This window comes from Cucurbita pepo, chromosome LG08 (genome assembly GCF_002806865.2).
Source record: "Cucurbita pepo subsp. pepo cultivar mu-cu-16 chromosome LG08, ASM280686v2, whole genome shotgun sequence".
In the NCBI taxonomy this organism is placed as follows: Eukaryota; Viridiplantae; Streptophyta; class Magnoliopsida; order Cucurbitales; family Cucurbitaceae; genus Cucurbita; species Cucurbita pepo.
In genome coordinates this window covers 3,766,764-3,783,073 of record NC_036645.1, presented here as the reverse complement: position 1 = coordinate 3,783,073, position 16,310 = coordinate 3,766,764, and the positions used below count along the sequence as shown (strand labels likewise).

Here is a 16,310-nt window from a genome sequence, read left to right as displayed (position 1 = left end):
CCAATATTAACATCAATCATGGTCTATATTATAAACAATACACAACGTTAGTCCTAGTCTACAATGTAGGACCACAAATAACGTCACTTATAGTCTATATAACGTTAGTCATGATTTATACAATAATCTATACTAAGCACCATAGTATAATCAAATAAATATGATCATATGACGGTAATCTATAGCAATATTTCTATGGAGATTAAAATCAAATTCTTGAAAATGGGTCGGCATGAACAATACTATACTCCGAGATCAAGTCAAGAAAATGACTTCCAAATAAAGAGTGCATTAGATATTTATCTAACTCGATTAGTAACTTTCAACCATCCTAAACATTCTCCCGAACCAACTAATAAATAGCAGAAAAAGTAATTTCATACCATTCAACAAAAAATAAATATATTAATCATTATTAATTACACAACCAAGAAAAGGATGGAATTTTCTCTCTAATTTAATTTAAATTAAATTACGAATTTAATCCACAACTATTTAAAATTTAAAAGTGTACGAGCGAGTCGGTTCGATTCAGTCGGGTTTATTTTGGCGGTTCGGACCGGTTTTATGGGAGCAAAAGTGGTTTTTTCTTAAGCCAACGATGCGGAGCTTACATCCGGCCATTTGATACCAAACCAGAGCCGCTCCGTTCTAAAATTCCCCTCCTCTTTCTCCGCTGGCACCTCTCCTTGCCTGCCGCAATGTCCTCCGTTCTTGAGCTCCATTAATACTCTCCCTTTCCATCTCTCTCTCTCTCTCTCTCTCTCTCTCTCTCTCATCTTCACCCATGGAGGTTGCCGGAGACTGGATTCTTCCGGCCACCCACATGCCCGTCTTGGAGATCAACCTCATCTCTGCCCAAGGTCTCAAGGTCCCCTCCCGCCAATTCCATCCCAAACAGACCTACGCCGTCGCATGGGTCGACCCATTGAACCGCCTCCGCACTCGTCTCGACACCATCGGCGGCGACAACCCCACCTGGAACGACAAGTTTCTCTTCCGCGTCTCGCCGGAGTTTCTTACCCGCGATACCGCCGCCGTCTCCGTCGAGATCTACGCCACAGGCTGTTTCCGTGACTCTCTTGTCGGTACTGTCCGTTTCCTTTTCCGTAACGTCATCGTTTCTAATGACTGTACCAAGACCCCTGCGTTCACTGCCCTCCAAGTCCGTCGTCCTTCTGGACGCTTCCAAGGCGTTCTGAATATCGGCTTTATGGTTAATGAAAACTCCGATTTCGCTTCCTTGAATGGAGTGCCTGCGATTGGTTACCGCGATTTGATGGGGGAGGGTTTTGATCGGCGGCGGAGGAGGAAGAAGAAATCTAAGGCTAGGGATTCTGAAATTTCCGCCGGATCTCATGATGCAGAGTTGCTGGATTCGTCGGATGGGAATGAATCGACGTGTTCTTCTTCTTCTTCATCGTTGTCGGCGAAATCGAATTTGGTTAGTGATTTGAACGGATTTAGGAAAGGGGCGGAGGCAGGGGAAGCCAAAACCCTGAAGGCGTCCAAGCGTTCGGGGTTTTTGTGTGGTCTGGTGATCCATAGGAAGACGAGGATGGGCGATGATATTCCGCCATTGGAGAAGAACATCAAGGTTTTTAGAGGATCTCCGGACATGGAAAGGTAAAATCTCTAACCCCAGTTGAGGATTTCATTATCATTGTTCATTGTTCATCATCATCATAGATGTTTTTGTTTTCCCCCGCCATTGGATGGAAGGGTTTCTGGAATGAAAATTTGAGAGATTCAGAAGAACAATTTCGTCATTCCTTTCATTTTGTTCAGATTCTTTCAATTTTTATTAATTTAAGGGTAATTTATTTGAATCAAGTGTTCTAATCTCATGATTTCAAAATTAAAATATTTACCTTTGATTTTGCATGCAATTATTAAATAACGAAATTCTTTCAAAACAAAAAGGAGATGGATTTGTTCCCAACTTCCATGAACGATCAAAATCATTTGGAATTGAATTCAAACAAAAAATATGTTAACGTATAAGCCTGTGTCGTGGCTTCCGAGTTCGCAAGATCGAAATCATCGACTAGAAATCGATGATTCCGCCCAAAAAACCCTAGAATGGCGATAGGTTGCCTTCGAGATTCAATTGTTGAATTAGTAAAACATACCATAATCGACGCAATTGATGGATCGCAACGACAATAAAAAATACGTGTCGATCTGACATCTCAACTGCTTTTAGAAACTTGAGAAACAGTGTTTAAAAATAATCTATGAAGTGTGGATAGATGATTTTTATTTCGATTTTTTTTATATATAGTAGAGAATGTTAATATTATCTTCAAATTTTCATTTTTGAACTTTTTTAAAAAAATTGAGTAGTATTAATGATTTAAAAAAAAATTAAATTTAAAGATATTAGTGAAATTTTGAAAGGTTAGGGTTTAGGGTTTTTAGAAATATTTTTATTAATTAATTTTTTTTTTTAATATTGACATATGACAACGTTGTAGTTGTAGTTAACCTGTAATAATTATATTTTACTAATATGTTTTTTTTTTTTTTTTAATTTAGTTACTGAGAGAATAATTAAAAATCAAATTTAAGTCTGAGGTATTTTGACACGAAATCTAAAATTAAAATGTTAGAATTTTAAAAACTCAAAAAATGAAATGGAAATTAATTCAAATTATTTTAGATTAATTATTACAAATATCAAATATTTTTAATTTTAATATTTTTTATAATAATCAAGATTAGATTGTAACGGGTGGGGTTGATTCAATTAAAATAATCTCAACCCAAAATTTGATCAAAATTTTAATTTTTTAAAAATTAAAAGAATTTATTTGTGGGAGGACTGCTTTAACCCATGTGATTCACTGCTCTGTGCTGCTCTCTTTTACTTTTTTACTGTACTTCTTCACTCACCTTTTACCACCTTTTACCACATATTTCTACCCTCTTTACCCTTTTCCCTATTTTGGTAACTTCAATTCTGAATTTCCATGATTAGGACACATTTTTGGCATTTTGTTTGTCTTCTTTTCCTTTCATCTTACCATTCAAACAAAACAACACATAAATCTTAAACAATGTCCGTTGTATTAAGTCGAGTCGAGTTTGGACATTTTTTAGATCAAAAAATTAAAACCGACTACGACATGGATAGCTAGTAGTATTATACACATTCGAGTGACTCGCGATCATGACAAATATTTGAGAGTTTGACCTCCTTTAAAAAAAAGAAACTAGCAGCAACGAGGTCCTACATCGGTTAGAGAGGGGAGCGAAACCTCTCCCTGACAAACGATATGGTCAATAACTATGTTATCTGCAAACTTTGCAATATGGTCACGAGGGAGAGCAGCGATATGGCTCCTCTACATTTTATTGGTGATAGATCACAATCGGACAATATGGCCAACAGAGAGGTATGTGTTTTTTCATAATGTTTTATTTTTCAAGTAACAACAAGGGTAAGCACGAAGGAGCTATGGAAATCAAATATGTAAGAAAGAAAAGGTTTTATTCTAAAGAACATGATGCTCTCTTATTCGGGAAAGTATATATTCTAATAAATATAATTTATTTATTTTCGTTAAATAATTATCTTAACAACTTTTTTTTTACGGGTTCTTAATTTCTACGCTACCTATTTGATCCTTGTGACATATATATATATATACACGAATTTGGGTTGTAATTTTATTTTATTTTAGATGAGTAGTCACTTAAAATTAAATTAATTTTTATTTATTTGTCTTAATAAATTTTGGTTGATATTTTATTTTAAAATTTTAATGGAGTATATTTTAGTTATGAAATAAAGATGGAAACTCTATTTTGTATTTAGATTAATATATTTAAATAATTAATGATGTATTTCACGCCTAAAAATATTAATTAATGACGTCACCCTTAAAATATTTTAAAGTAAATTATCTTTTTAATATTCTAATTTTTATATGTTTTTTAGAAAAGTAATATGTCAAATACTTTTATTTTTAGTACAAAATTTAAAGGTTTTTTTTAAAAAAAATAAATAAATAAATAAACTAATAATATATATATATATATCTTAAAAATGTATCGATGGCTTGGAAAACAGGTCTGGAGTGAAACACAAGGTGAAGGCCCGCTCTATCCCCACGCGACCCATTACCAGAGAAAAACACACGCGCTTCCACGCGCCTCTCTCTCTTTCTCTGTACAGCCGCTAAAAGAAAAACCGCCCTCCCCTTCCCACTCTCGTCTGTCGTTTTTGTTATATCTAAAAAGTAAACGAAAGGGGAGAAACCAAATGATGTAAAACCGAAGAAAAATCTTGAGTAGCAACAAAACAGACAGCCTCACTCTCTCATCTAACATGCTTTCACCTCATGCTTCCTCTCTGTTTTTTGGCCGCCAAATCTTGCACCCCCCTTTCAATCCTTTCATCCCATTTTCCACTAACTTCTCTTCTCTGACCCATTAAACCCTTGCTCCCTCTTTCTCATTTCCTTCATCATCCCACATTTCTCCATCCAATCTACCATTACCCCATTTTCAGGTCACTGCCCAGGAGGCCTTTTATAAGGTTTGTTCATCGTGGGTTTTCGATATCTGGGCCTAATTTTACTTTTGTAATCGTTTTGTTGCCCTTTTTCTTGATCTGGGTTTTGTTTTTAATCCATGTATTTGCTCGTTTGCTGATGGATATGGATATGCCTTTCTTTGGACGCCAGGTTTTTGTAGTTGATTGATCCTTAACTCTTGAGACGTGTTCTTGTTTGTTTTTCCTTTTCCCTTTGGAGATTGCTTGAATTTATGTTGAGTTAATGTGGACTGGACTGGATTTTGTTTCGGAAAGCTTCTTTTTGAATTGATTTCCACTGTTCTTAATTTTACCCTTTGCAGTTATGATTAGGCGATTTGTATTTATTTCCCTCTTTGGAATTTGACTCCTTACATACATGTTTTCTTAAAGAATATTGTACTCATGAACAGTGTACATCTTTTGTTGCTGTCTGCCATTCTTTCTTGTGGGGTTCTGCACAATGTCGTTTGTTTGGCCTCAAATTTTATCCCCTTTGCCCTTATTTGTGGTTCCAAAACACTTCCGTTTCTTATGTATTGTGAGATCCCACGTTGGTTGGAGAAGAGAATTAAACATTTCTTATAAGAGTGTGAAAACCTTTTTAACTCTCCCTAGTACACGCACTTTAAAACTTTACGGGGAAGCCTGTAAGGGAAAGTTCAAAGAGGACAATATCTGCTAGCGCTAGGGTTGGGCTGATAGGCTGATAGGCTGTTACATGTATGGTCGCAAGTTGTTCTGCAAAGGATCATTTCTTGACTTACAAACCCACATGGCATTCTTGAAGACAGGATATGTCGTATGATTTGAGGGTGGTGTGTGACTTTTATTTAGGTTACTGTAAGTGTAATGATGAGTAGTGTTATGTAGTACTCTCTATGTTTTAGTTTCTGACTTCCCTTTGTCATTTGTACTTAGCTGAAATGTGTTTTTCTCCCTGTCTATTGGAAGAATATGGTTTATGACATGTGCTTGTTTCAATTCAGAACAATTGGATCGGTTCCTTCCTGCTGCGTCTTCTTCTAATTCGGGTCCTGTGATCAGTTCTTCGTTATGGCGGGAAAAACGTCATGGATCAAGCTTTTCCACAATGAGATGGCAAGAGATCTTAGAAATTTCGATTCGTACTCAGACTTCACAAATGAGGGAGGCATAGAGGCTGTAGCAGTTTCTGTGGAGTCGATCCTGCCTGATGACTTGTTGGAACGAATTCTTTCATGTCTACCAATAGCAAGCATTTTTCGAGCTGGTTCTGTGTGCAAAAGATGGCATGATATAGTCAGTTCCAGGAGTTTTTTGTGGAACTTCTCACATGTCAAATCGCATAAACCTTGGTATTTCATGTTTACGAGCTCGGATGAGCCGATTGGTCATGCCTACGATCCAGTTCTTAGGAAGTGGTATGCCATCGATCTCCCCTGCATCGACAGGTCGAATTGGTTCATTGCCTCATCATGTGGCTTGGTTTGCTTCATGGATAATGACAGTAGAAGCGAGTTACATGTCTGCAATCCTATAACCAAGTACTCAATGAAACTACCGGAGCCCTCAGGATCTAAGTTCTCTGATTATAGTGCACTAGCAATCTCTGCTAACAGGGTTTCACACAATTATACAATCTCTGTTGTGAAATCTAAGCAAGTTCCTGGAAACTTCTTTCAATGGGATATATCGATTCATATCTATGATTCGGAAACGAACATGTGGGCTACCTCCTTGACTGAAGTGTTGTTGGAGTGGAGAGGTGGCGACGAGAGTGTGATTTGTGATGGCGTTCTTTACTTCTTGCTCTACTCAACTGGGGGCGGGATATCTGATCATCGACATGGTCTCGTTACTTATAATATCTCTAACCGTTCTTCTCATGGTTTGTTGATAAAAAGCTTCATTCCTGCTCCTTGTTCACTCACATGTGGTCGATTGATGAACCTTAAGCAGAAGCTGGTAATGGTTGGAGGGATTGGTAAACAGGATAGGCCAGACATTATTAAAGGGATTGGCATTTGGATTCTTTGTGGGAAAGAGTGGCAAGAAATTGCACGCATGCCTCACAAGTTCTTCCAGGGATTTGGGGAGTTGGATGATGTTTTTTCCAGCTGTGGCACTGATGACCTTATCTACATCCATAGCTATGGAGCTCCAGCTTTACTCGTTTTCGACATGAACGTAAAACAATGGAGATGGTCGCAGAAGTGCCCGGTGACAAAGAGATTCCCGCTTCAGCTTTTCACCGGCTTTTGCTTCGAACCGAGGCTCGAGATCAATCCCTGATTTGTTTCAGCTTGTGTGCTGAAAATTTTGGTTGATTTGGTTCTTATTTGCTTTCTCTTTTGAATTTTCTGTTGCACTGAAGAATCTACATTCCATGGAAGAAGTATATACATGTAACTGCAGATAAAAGCTGCATTCATATTCATGAATATGAGAATATAATTCTTTACATAGGAAAATACCTCTCAAGTAAAACAGTTTCAAATTTGGTGATTCCTGGAACTTCTTCAATGAATCACTCTCTCTTCATCTTGAGCTCTGTCTAGAACTCTGCTGTTCTGTACATGTATATCTATCTGTTTGTACTTGTGGGCTGTCCTGGCAGCAACATGAACTCAGTTCTCTATCTACAATTTAAGCGTTTAATGGGTATTCAATTGTTCCTTATGATCGAGTGCTCTATCTACAATTTAAGCTTTTGGGTTTAATGGGTATTCAACGATGATCGCTTGCTTGCATTGTTCCTTATGATCGAGTGTTCTATCTACAATTTAAGCTTTTGGGTTTAATGGGTACTCAACGTTGATTGTTTGCTTGTTGTTCCTTACCACCATTACAAAGTCTAGACAGGACGTGCTAAATATATCACATCATAAATCAATTTCTAACAATCTATTCGATCCAATGAAAATAAATCCAGCGGTTTCTAACCTATTTGGTCACGTAAACATGTCATTTTAACTAATAAATCACTTGGGTTGGCAATGGAGCTTTTGATTAGTGGACATTTGCCAAAAATAGGGCGTTGGTTAGAATACCCCACAACTAAATATGGCGCCAAGAACTGTATATTCCCCTGCAATTCAATCGTCTCTAACCTCCATTTCTGGCACGCCCTTCAATCCCAAAACCATAATTATTCATCTCCCTCTCCCTTTTCTTCTTCTCTATCTCTTTCTTCCATGGCTGTCTCAATTTCTCCCCTCATCAACTGATTCTTCCTCTGACAAAGGTAATGGGTTCGACCCTTTTCGTCATTCTGTCTCAGCGAAATTTATACCACTTTTTTCCCCTTTTGTCTTCGTCTTCGTTTATCGCATACTTGCTGCTTTTGTCCCTCTGATTCTTCCAGGATTGGATTGGTTGATTTTTGCAAATGGGTTTGGTTGATTGATGTGGGGAAATCATTTAGGTTTCTTTTTTTGCCCTTTTCGATTAGAAAATGCATCTTTCACATGTTCTTGTTTGTGGGGCGATCTGGGTTTTCGAGACCCTAATAAAACTGGACGTCTTTTGTTTACATCTGTTAGTAATTTTATCTGGGGGGCTCTGTTTCTGTGCCATTTGAGTACAACAGAGCAGTTTTGTGCAGCAATGAAGACACCCTCTCAGCTTTTCTGGTTATGGTGACCCACATTTTGAGAAAACAACCACGATGCGTATAATGGCTTTGAAATCCGTTGACAATAGAATAGTGTAGATATCAGATAAGTGTTTGAGCTTGTGATTCCATCTGGGTTTGTTTGCAACAAGACAATGGCATGATGAACAAAATATGAACTCGTTCTATGTGAATATGTTGGTTGATATAATCATTTCTCATGTTTATCCTGAATGTGTTTATAAATTTAACTTGTTCTTAAGATACTGACATTGGTTTTTGGATGATTCTAGTTGGAATCAACCTGGAAATTCAACGATTTCTGGATCAGTCAAGGGACTTTGGACATTAATAAGGTTTGGATTTTGGAACATCATTTTCAGATGATTTCCATCTTGTAGGTTTTGGAAAGATTCTTTATACTGTTCGTGGACAAATGGCCAAAGTTATATGAACAATGTTGTTAATACCACGATCCCTGAATTTGACCAAGCCCTTTTGTTTTGATATCATTTAGGCTGCTTAATAGTGATCATTATTGCTATCGTTTGTTCTTGAAGTGGATTGTGAGATCCCACATCGGTTGGAGAGGGGAACAAAACATTTCTTATAAGGGTATGGAAACCTCTCCCTAGCAGACACGTTTTAAAACCTTGAGGGGACGCTCTTGAAGGAAAAGCTCAAAGAGGACAATATCTGCCTAGCGGTGTGATTGAGCTGTTACAAGTTGTATTAGAGCTAGACACCGGGTGGTGTGCCAGCGAGGACGCTGGCCCCCAAGGGGGGTGGATTGTGAGATCCCACATCGGTTGGAGAGGGGAACAAAACATTCCTTATAAGGGTGTGGAAACCTCTCCCTAGTAGACACGTTTTAAAACCTTGAGGGGACGCTCTTGAAGGGAAAGCTCAAAGAGGACAATATCTTATCTGCTATCGGTGGGCTTGAGCTGTTACAAATTGTATCAGAGCTAGACACCGGGCGGTGTGCCAGCGAGGACGCTGGCACCCAAAGGGGGTGGATTGTAAGATCTCACATCGGTTGGAAAGGGAAACAAAACATTCCTTATAGGGACGTGGAAACCTCTTCCTAGCATACACGTTTTAAAACCTTGAGGGGAAGCTCTCAAAGGGAAAGCTCAAAGAGGACAATATTTGCTAGCAGTGGGTTNATTGATGTGGGGAAATCATTTAGGTTTCTTTTTTTGCCCTTTTCGATTAGAAAATGCATCTTTCACATGTTCTTGTTTGTGGGGCGATCTGGGTTTTCGAGACCCTAATAAAACTGGACGTCTTTTGTTTACATCTGTTAGTAATTTTATCTGGGGGGCTCTGTTTCTGTGCCATTTGAGTACAACAGAGCAGTTTTGTGCAGCAATGAAGACACCCTCTCAGCTTTTCTGGTTATGGTGACCCACATTTTGAGAAAACAACCACGATGCGTATAATGGCTTTGAAATCCGTTGACAATAGAATAGTGTAGATATCAGATAAGTGTTTGAGCTTGTGATTCCATCTGGGTTTGTTTGCAACAAGACAATGGCATGATGAACAAAATATGAACTCGTTCTATGTGAATATGTTGGTTGATATAATCATTTCTCATGTTTATCCTGAATGTGTTTATAAATTTAACTTGTTCTTAAGATACTGACATTGGTTTTTGGATGATTCTAGTTGGAATCAACCTGGAAATTCAACGATTTCTGGATCAGTCAAGGGACTTTGGACATTAATAAGGTTTGGATTTTGGAACATCATTTTCAGATGATTTCCATCTTGTAGGTTTTGGAAAGATTCTTTATACTGTTCGTGGACAAATGGCCAAAGTTATATGAACAATGTTGTTAATACCACGATCCCTGAATTTGACCAAGCCCTTTTGTTTTGATATCATTTAGGCTGCTTAATAGTGATCATTATTGCTATCGTTTGTTCTTGAATAAGGTCTCTGTGTTGCAGGGAAGTTCATGGCAATGGGGAGAGAGGAAGTCTCACCACAGGACTTCAAAACCACTAAAAATGATTGGATTCAACACGCCAAGAAGAATAACATACGTCTTCCTCAAGGCGCCTTTACTGACTTTGAGTGGAAAGATTATTGTCCAGCAGTTTTCAGGTTCCCCTCCTACAAAAATCTCCCTAGAAGTTGTTCTTATCTTATTTTGTTTTTTTTTTTTTTTTTTTTTTTTTTTTTTTTTNTTTTTTTTTTTTTTTTTTTTTTTTTTTTTTTTTTTTTTGTGAATCCAACCTTTTGTCCTTGAACTTCTGAATCCTTAACAAGTTCTGTGAGATCTCAAGTCGGTTGGAGAGGGGAACAAAACATTTTTTACAAAGGTGTGAAACCTCTCCCTAGTATACGCGTTTTAAAACCTTGAGGAGAATCTCTTAAAGGGAAAGCTCAAAGAGGACAATATTTGGTAGCGGTGGGCTTGGTTGTTACAAATGGTAACAGAGCTAGACACCGGGCAGTATGCCAACGAGGATGTTGGCCCTCAAGGGGGGTGGATTGTGAGATCCCACATCGGTTGGAGAGGGGAACAAAACATTTCTTATAAGGGTATGGAAACCTCTCCCTAGCAGACACGTTTTAAAACCTTGAGGGGACGCTCTTGAAGGAAAAGCTCAAAGAGGACAATATCTGCCTAGCGGTGTGATTGAGCTGTTACAAGTTGTATTAGAGCTAGACACCGGGTGGTGTGCCAGCGAGGACGCTGGCCCCCAAGGGGGGTGGATTGTGAGATCCCACATCGGTTGGAGAGGGGAACAAAACATTCCTTATAAGGGTGTGGAAACCTCTCCCTAGTAGACACGTTTTAAAACCTTGAGGGGACGCTCTTGAAGGGAAAGCTCAAAGAGGACAATATCTTATCTGCTATCGGTGGGCTTGAGCTGTTACAAATTGTATCAGAGCTAGACACCGGGCGGTGTGCCAGCGAGGACGCTGGCACCCAAAGGGGGTGGATTGTAAGATCTCACATCGGTTGGAAAGGGAAACAAAACATTCCTTATAGGGACGTGGAAACCTCTTCCTAGCATACACGTTTTAAAACCTTGAGGGGAAGCTCTCAAAGGGAAAGCTCAAAGAGGACAATATTTGCTAGCAGTGGGTTTGGGTGGTTATAAATGATATCAGAGCTAGACACCAGGAGGTGTGCTAGCAAGGACGCTAGGCTCCCTAAAGGGTGGATCGTGAGATCCCACATCAATTGGAGAGGGGAACAAAACATTCCTTACAAGGNAAAAGCTCAAAGAGGACAATATCTGCCTAGCGGTGTGATTGAGCTGTTACAAGTTGTATTAGAGCTAGACACCGGGTGGTGTGCCAGCGAGGACGCTGGCCCCCAAGGGGGGTGGATTGTGAGATCCCACATCGGTTGGAGAGGGGAACAAAACATTCCTTATAAGGGTGTGGAAACCTCTCCCTAGTAGACACGTTTTAAAACCTTGAGGGGACGCTCTTGAAGGGAAAGCTCAAAGAGGACAATATCTTATCTGCTATCGGTGGGCTTGAGCTGTTACAAATTGTATCAGAGCTAGACACCGGGCGGTGTGCCAGCGAGGACGCTGGCACCCAAAGGGGGTGGATTGTAAGATCTCACATCGGTTGGAAAGGGAAACAAAACATTCCTTATAGGGACGTGGAAACCTCTTCCTAGCATACACGTTTTAAAACCTTGAGGGGAAGCTCTCAAAGGGAAAGCTCAAAGAGGACAATATTTGCTAGCAGTGGGTTTGGGTGGTTATAAATGATATCAGAGCTAGACACCAGGAGGTGTGCTAGCAAGGACGCTAGGCTCCCTAAAGGGTGGATCGTGAGATCCCACATCAATTGGAGAGGGGAACAAAACATTCCTTACAAGGGTGTGGAAACCTCTCCCTAGCAGAGCATTTTAAAACCTTGAGGGGAAGCCTTTGAAGGGAAAGCTCAAAGAAATAATATCTATTAGCGGTGGGCTTGAGCTGTTACAAGTTCACCTAGTAATCTTGAAGCTAGATGAAGCTAAAAGTTTAAGCTTTCCTTATTTTCTTCGTTTGTTTGTTCTTCCAGAAACATACTAGAGCTAGAGAAAATAGAGTATGCTGACTATATGTTGTCCATTTGTGGTGATGAGACTCTAAGAGAAGTTTCTTCGCCCGGAAGAATTGGCAACGTGATATTTCTCTCAAATGACAACAGATTTGTGATAAAAACCCTGCGAAAATCTCAAGTCAAGGTAAGCCCATCGTAACAATATCATAGAATGTCTGCTTGCTTTACAGATAAATACAATTCAGATTTTCCTACCAAAAATTTATACCTGAAACTTTCTCGGGTAAGTATTGAATTGAGACCTTATCACAAGGAATCAACTCAAGAGAAGCTCCGATACCAAATGATAAGAAATGAGTACAAGGAAAGTAAGATTCGGATTACTTTGTTGATCGAATATCTCAACGTAAGAACACTTGTTTGAGATTCGAATCACTCCATAAGAAAAATCGATCATGTCTAGCTTGAATGATTCTAAACATGCAATCTAGATTACGTAGAATTGCAAAGGAAAGGTAAGAACACTTAGCCTTTGTTGAGATTCGAATCACTCCACGAGAAAGATTGATCATGTCAAGCTTGAATGATTCTGCATGCAACCTAAACTACATAGAATTGCAAAGAAACTTTGTCATTGCCTAAAGGAAAGCACAAATGCTTCTTTTACTACATTTTCCAAGTCCCGTTTTAAATGACAACATACATGGCTTTATATAGCCTCAAAATAAAAACCATTAATCTTCCGTGAGGCATTCCAAGAGTTGTAAATATATTTTATTACCATAATAAGCCACTATGTAAATAAGCATTAAAATACATTAAAAAAACACCATAAATTTGTATCCATCTGAGAATAAATGAAGCTCCACTTGAAGTATCTTAAAGCCTTTGTTGCATGAATGAAGCTTAATTCTTCTTAACGTGGCATTAATATTACATGATTGAGATGCCTTGGTTCATATCACCTTATTTTAGCTCAACACTTGATCTCAGGTTCTGAGGGACATGCTTCCTAAATACTATCGACATCTAAAAAAGCACGGCTCGTCATTGTTGACCACATTATATGGACTTCACGTAGTGAGACCCGTCGGAGGTATTAAGGTACCAGAAATTTGTATTGATGTCCTGTCTCATGAGCTTATGGTCTTACTGTATCTGTAGGAGTATAGTGATAAGCACTTCTTCCATATTAGAATGGCTTTGTCTAAGTTTTGATGAAGAAGTTTATCTGAAAGAGTGCAACTCATAAATTGTAGAGATTGTGTGTATCTAGTTTTCATTTTGATGCTTGTTTAATGGTTTTTCGTTTTCTCAGGTTTACTTTGTGGGCATGTCAAACGTCTTGCAATCAGATTTGCACTTGCATCGGCGATATGATCTCAAAGGTTCGTCGAGAGGTCGGAATTTTAACAAAGTGATAGTCCATGAGGAGATAATCTATAAGGATATTGATCTTGATTTCTACTTTTACCTCGAACCGTCCCTCCGTAACAAGATATTGTCGTAAGTTCATTGCGTTAATGCTTCATAAATAATCATCCTAAAGACGAAACGTCCCCTGTGGCGTAGTTTGAAGAGAGTGTTCTTATGTTCTTCAGGCAACTCAAGTATGATTGCGAGTTTTTGGAGGCTGAGGGCATTATGGACTACAGTCTTTTCCTTGGTGTGCATATAGATGCCCCGTCGCGTCAAGGTGGTTTCTCTCCTCCTTTCGAACCATTGACATTTAAGATCATTGATGGCTTAATCATCGAATCAGACTTAGATTTGTCATTAACTCAAGTATTTAAAGTCAGTTTGAGCATAACTAAATGGATAAAACATGGATAAAATATCAAACTACGATCCCAACGGTCGATGGTTTCATCCTCCACCTCTTCAATCATATCGTATATATTTTGCATTTAAGCCGAAAAGGGAACTTGTGAACCGAACATAACTTTTCTTAGTTCGATTCAGGCTCATTAGACCGGAGAAATTCTGTTTCTGGAACGAGGACCACTCGACATGACGATGCAGAGTTGACGGTTGCTGGCATTCTTAAACATAATGGCAGGTATCCACCATTGGCTCTTTAGATCATTCTGTTTTTTGTTTCTAGTAGTATTTTGAGCCAGCAGCCATGGCCTGCTTGAACTAACGAGGTGTTCATATCAGGCTTGGTGCAAAACTTCCTGCAAACGCGGTCCGAACGCCGAGGAACGAGATGGGAATCGTTTCTTCACCAAGCAGGGTCAGGGTGCCAGAGTGCTACAATGTATTGCTATACTTTGGAGTAATAGACATTTTCCAGAATTACAATGTGATCAAGCGTCTAGAACATGCTTACAAATCTATACAATATGATTCCAAGACAATCTCAGCTGTTAACCCCAAAGTATATTCTTCTCGCTTCCAGGATTTCCTCAGCAAAGTGTTCTTAGCAAGAGAATCAACCTAAAACTGGTAACCCACTTCAGTCTTGTTGTTCAAAGAAAGAATGGCCCTCGGGAATCAACATCTTATACTCTGCTCATCTTACAGGAACTTCGAGTGTTGATCCATGTGAAGTCAACCCAGTTGTAGTAAGAACTCTTCACTTTATTGGGCAATGAATTGCATGAAATGTGGTTTAGAATTCAGAGGAAACAAACCCATTTGATCCATATAAGGGAAAAAATCCGTGGCTAACTTTTCAACCTTCTATAATTACGTTTTTGAATGTGGTTCTTGGTTTAAACAATACTGCTGCACCAAAACTAGCTGGTTTTGAACACAAATCTATCATCCGTTACAATAACATGCTCTTCCTCCCTCCATTGACTCTGTCATTTTCTTAAACGCCGATCCCAGATCTCTCCCACCATTGATTTGCTTACCCGTCTCCATTATTGCCCACCATTTTCCCCTTCCACTTCACTATATAATGCCCCCACCTCTCTCCCTCATTCCATATCCCATTCCTTCCACCGCGGAGGGAGAGAGCTGCCGACCGAGCTCCCTTCAATTCAAAGAGAGGGGGGGTTGAGGGTCAAAGGAAGTGCTGCGAGTTCATGAATGCCTATGGGGTGCCGCTCCTTCGCCTAAGCGCGCCGCCGCACCTTCCAAAGGCTTGCATGCGCTCGGAGCTGTTCTTGCCTTCTCCTTTCCTTTATTGGATTGAAGGGAGCTCTTCCCATGTTATCTCCTCCGCCGCTTTCTCTTTCTCTTATCTATCAATTTCTTATCATTTCTTCCCTTTTTCTTCAATGTTTTCAAATGGGTTGTTCTTAATTTTCGTTTTGATTGTAGGTTTGATGTTGGTTCGAGCAAGCTAGCTCTAGTGGTAGCAGACACTGATAGCGGTCGTGATTGATGTTGTTCGACAAGGAATGTTTTAGGCTGATGATGAAGGCTTCAATTACGATCTTTGTCGTTGATGTATTACATAAATAGTATGATTGATGCTGGCTTTGTAGCGTCCATCTTAAATTTAAATCTAATGTTTCATTTATTATTTCATTTAAATTCAATTCTTGTTCTTCCTTCATCAAACATTTAATCTTCAACAAATATAAACACAATTCAATTATTCCTTCCTTCAACGCCTTACTATACGAACCGAAGATTCGATCCTTCAATCCTTCAATAATAACGTATACTTCGAACTTCTAACTTTTCATTATTTATGAAAATGACTCAAATACCCTCCACGATATTTACTTCTCCATGGTTGATATACTCCACCTCTAACAACCACGGTTTGATATTACGGTCGCCTGCCATCGGAAACAAGGTAGAGTGGTGGTCCATGGTAGCGGTCACACTCACAACTAACGATAGTTTCGTTGTTCACCACAATTGATCTTAATATGATAGTATGATAGCTTCGTTATTCACCAAAGTTGATTATGTGTACTTTTTTTTTAACCGAGTTGAAGTTTGGTCCCTCGTTCAAGACAGGGCGGAGACGGGAGGGTATCCTCCTCCCATCCCCAACGCTAAATCCACCTGAATATTTAATTTTTGTATAAGAAAATATAATAATTATTTATAACAATAATGTAAACTTTAAAACCCTTTAACTTAATTACATTCATATTTGTGTGATATTATATTTCATTTCATAATATAATCCTTTTGTAGGTTGGAAAAAAAAGTATATGCTTAAATAAATAAAACAA

The 16,310-nt window shown here is 38.8% G+C and overlaps 3 protein-coding genes across 9 annotated transcripts; all 3 read left to right on the top strand.

The window, feature by feature from the left end:
• Positions 1 to 609: 609 nt before the first annotated feature.
• LOC111800520 lies at positions 610 to 1,778 on the top strand. Its single transcript, XM_023684252.1, has one exon. It carries the CDS (start codon positions 788 to 790, stop codon positions 1,628 to 1,630), a length of 843 nt encoding a protein of 280 aa, XP_023540020.1. The 5' UTR covers positions 610 to 787; the 3' UTR covers positions 1,631 to 1,778.
• Positions 1,779 to 4,102: 2,324 nt separating this feature from the next.
• Positions 4,103 to 7,069, top strand: LOC111799807 (F-box/kelch-repeat protein At3g61590-like). Of its 2 annotated transcripts, XM_023683288.1 has the most exons (3): positions 4,103 to 4,543; positions 4,692 to 5,383; positions 5,530 to 7,069. In XM_023683288.1, the coding sequence occupies exon 3, from the start codon at positions 5,597 to 5,599 to the stop codon at positions 6,812 to 6,814; it is 1,218 nt and encodes a 405-aa protein (XP_023539056.1). In that variant the 5' UTR covers positions 4,103 to 4,543; positions 4,692 to 5,383; positions 5,530 to 5,596; the 3' UTR covers positions 6,815 to 7,069. The 2 variants fall into 2 exon arrangements, with proteins under 2 accessions (XP_023539056.1, XP_023539055.1); XM_023683287.1 differs by lacking the exon at positions 4,692 to 5,383.
• Positions 7,070 to 7,646: 577 nt separating this feature from the next.
• Positions 7,647 to 15,718, top strand: LOC111799899 (phosphatidylinositol 4-phosphate 5-kinase 10-like). Of its 6 annotated transcripts, none has more exons than XR_002815933.1 (12): positions 7,647 to 7,766; positions 8,429 to 8,491; positions 10,095 to 10,251; positions 12,184 to 12,349; positions 13,159 to 13,269; positions 13,484 to 13,671; positions 13,767 to 13,861; positions 14,128 to 14,220; positions 14,326 to 14,425; positions 14,567 to 14,613; positions 14,692 to 14,732; positions 15,439 to 15,718. XR_002815933.1 is itself a non-coding variant. In XM_023683403.1 (12 exons), exons 3-10 carry the CDS (start codon positions 10,103 to 10,105, stop codon positions 14,606 to 14,608), a joined length of 948 nt encoding a protein of 315 aa, XP_023539171.1. In that variant the 5' UTR covers positions 7,647 to 7,766; positions 8,429 to 8,491; positions 10,095 to 10,102; the 3' UTR covers positions 14,609 to 14,613; positions 14,692 to 14,732; positions 15,439 to 15,718. The 6 variants fall into 6 exon arrangements, 5 of the variants coding, with proteins under 5 accessions (XP_023539171.1, XP_023539168.1, XP_023539170.1 ...); XM_023683403.1 differs by having other exon boundaries at positions 14,128 to 14,224; XM_023683400.1 differs by having other exon boundaries at positions 14,128 to 14,224; positions 14,326 to 14,613.
• Positions 15,719 to 16,310: the final 592 nt, after the last annotated feature.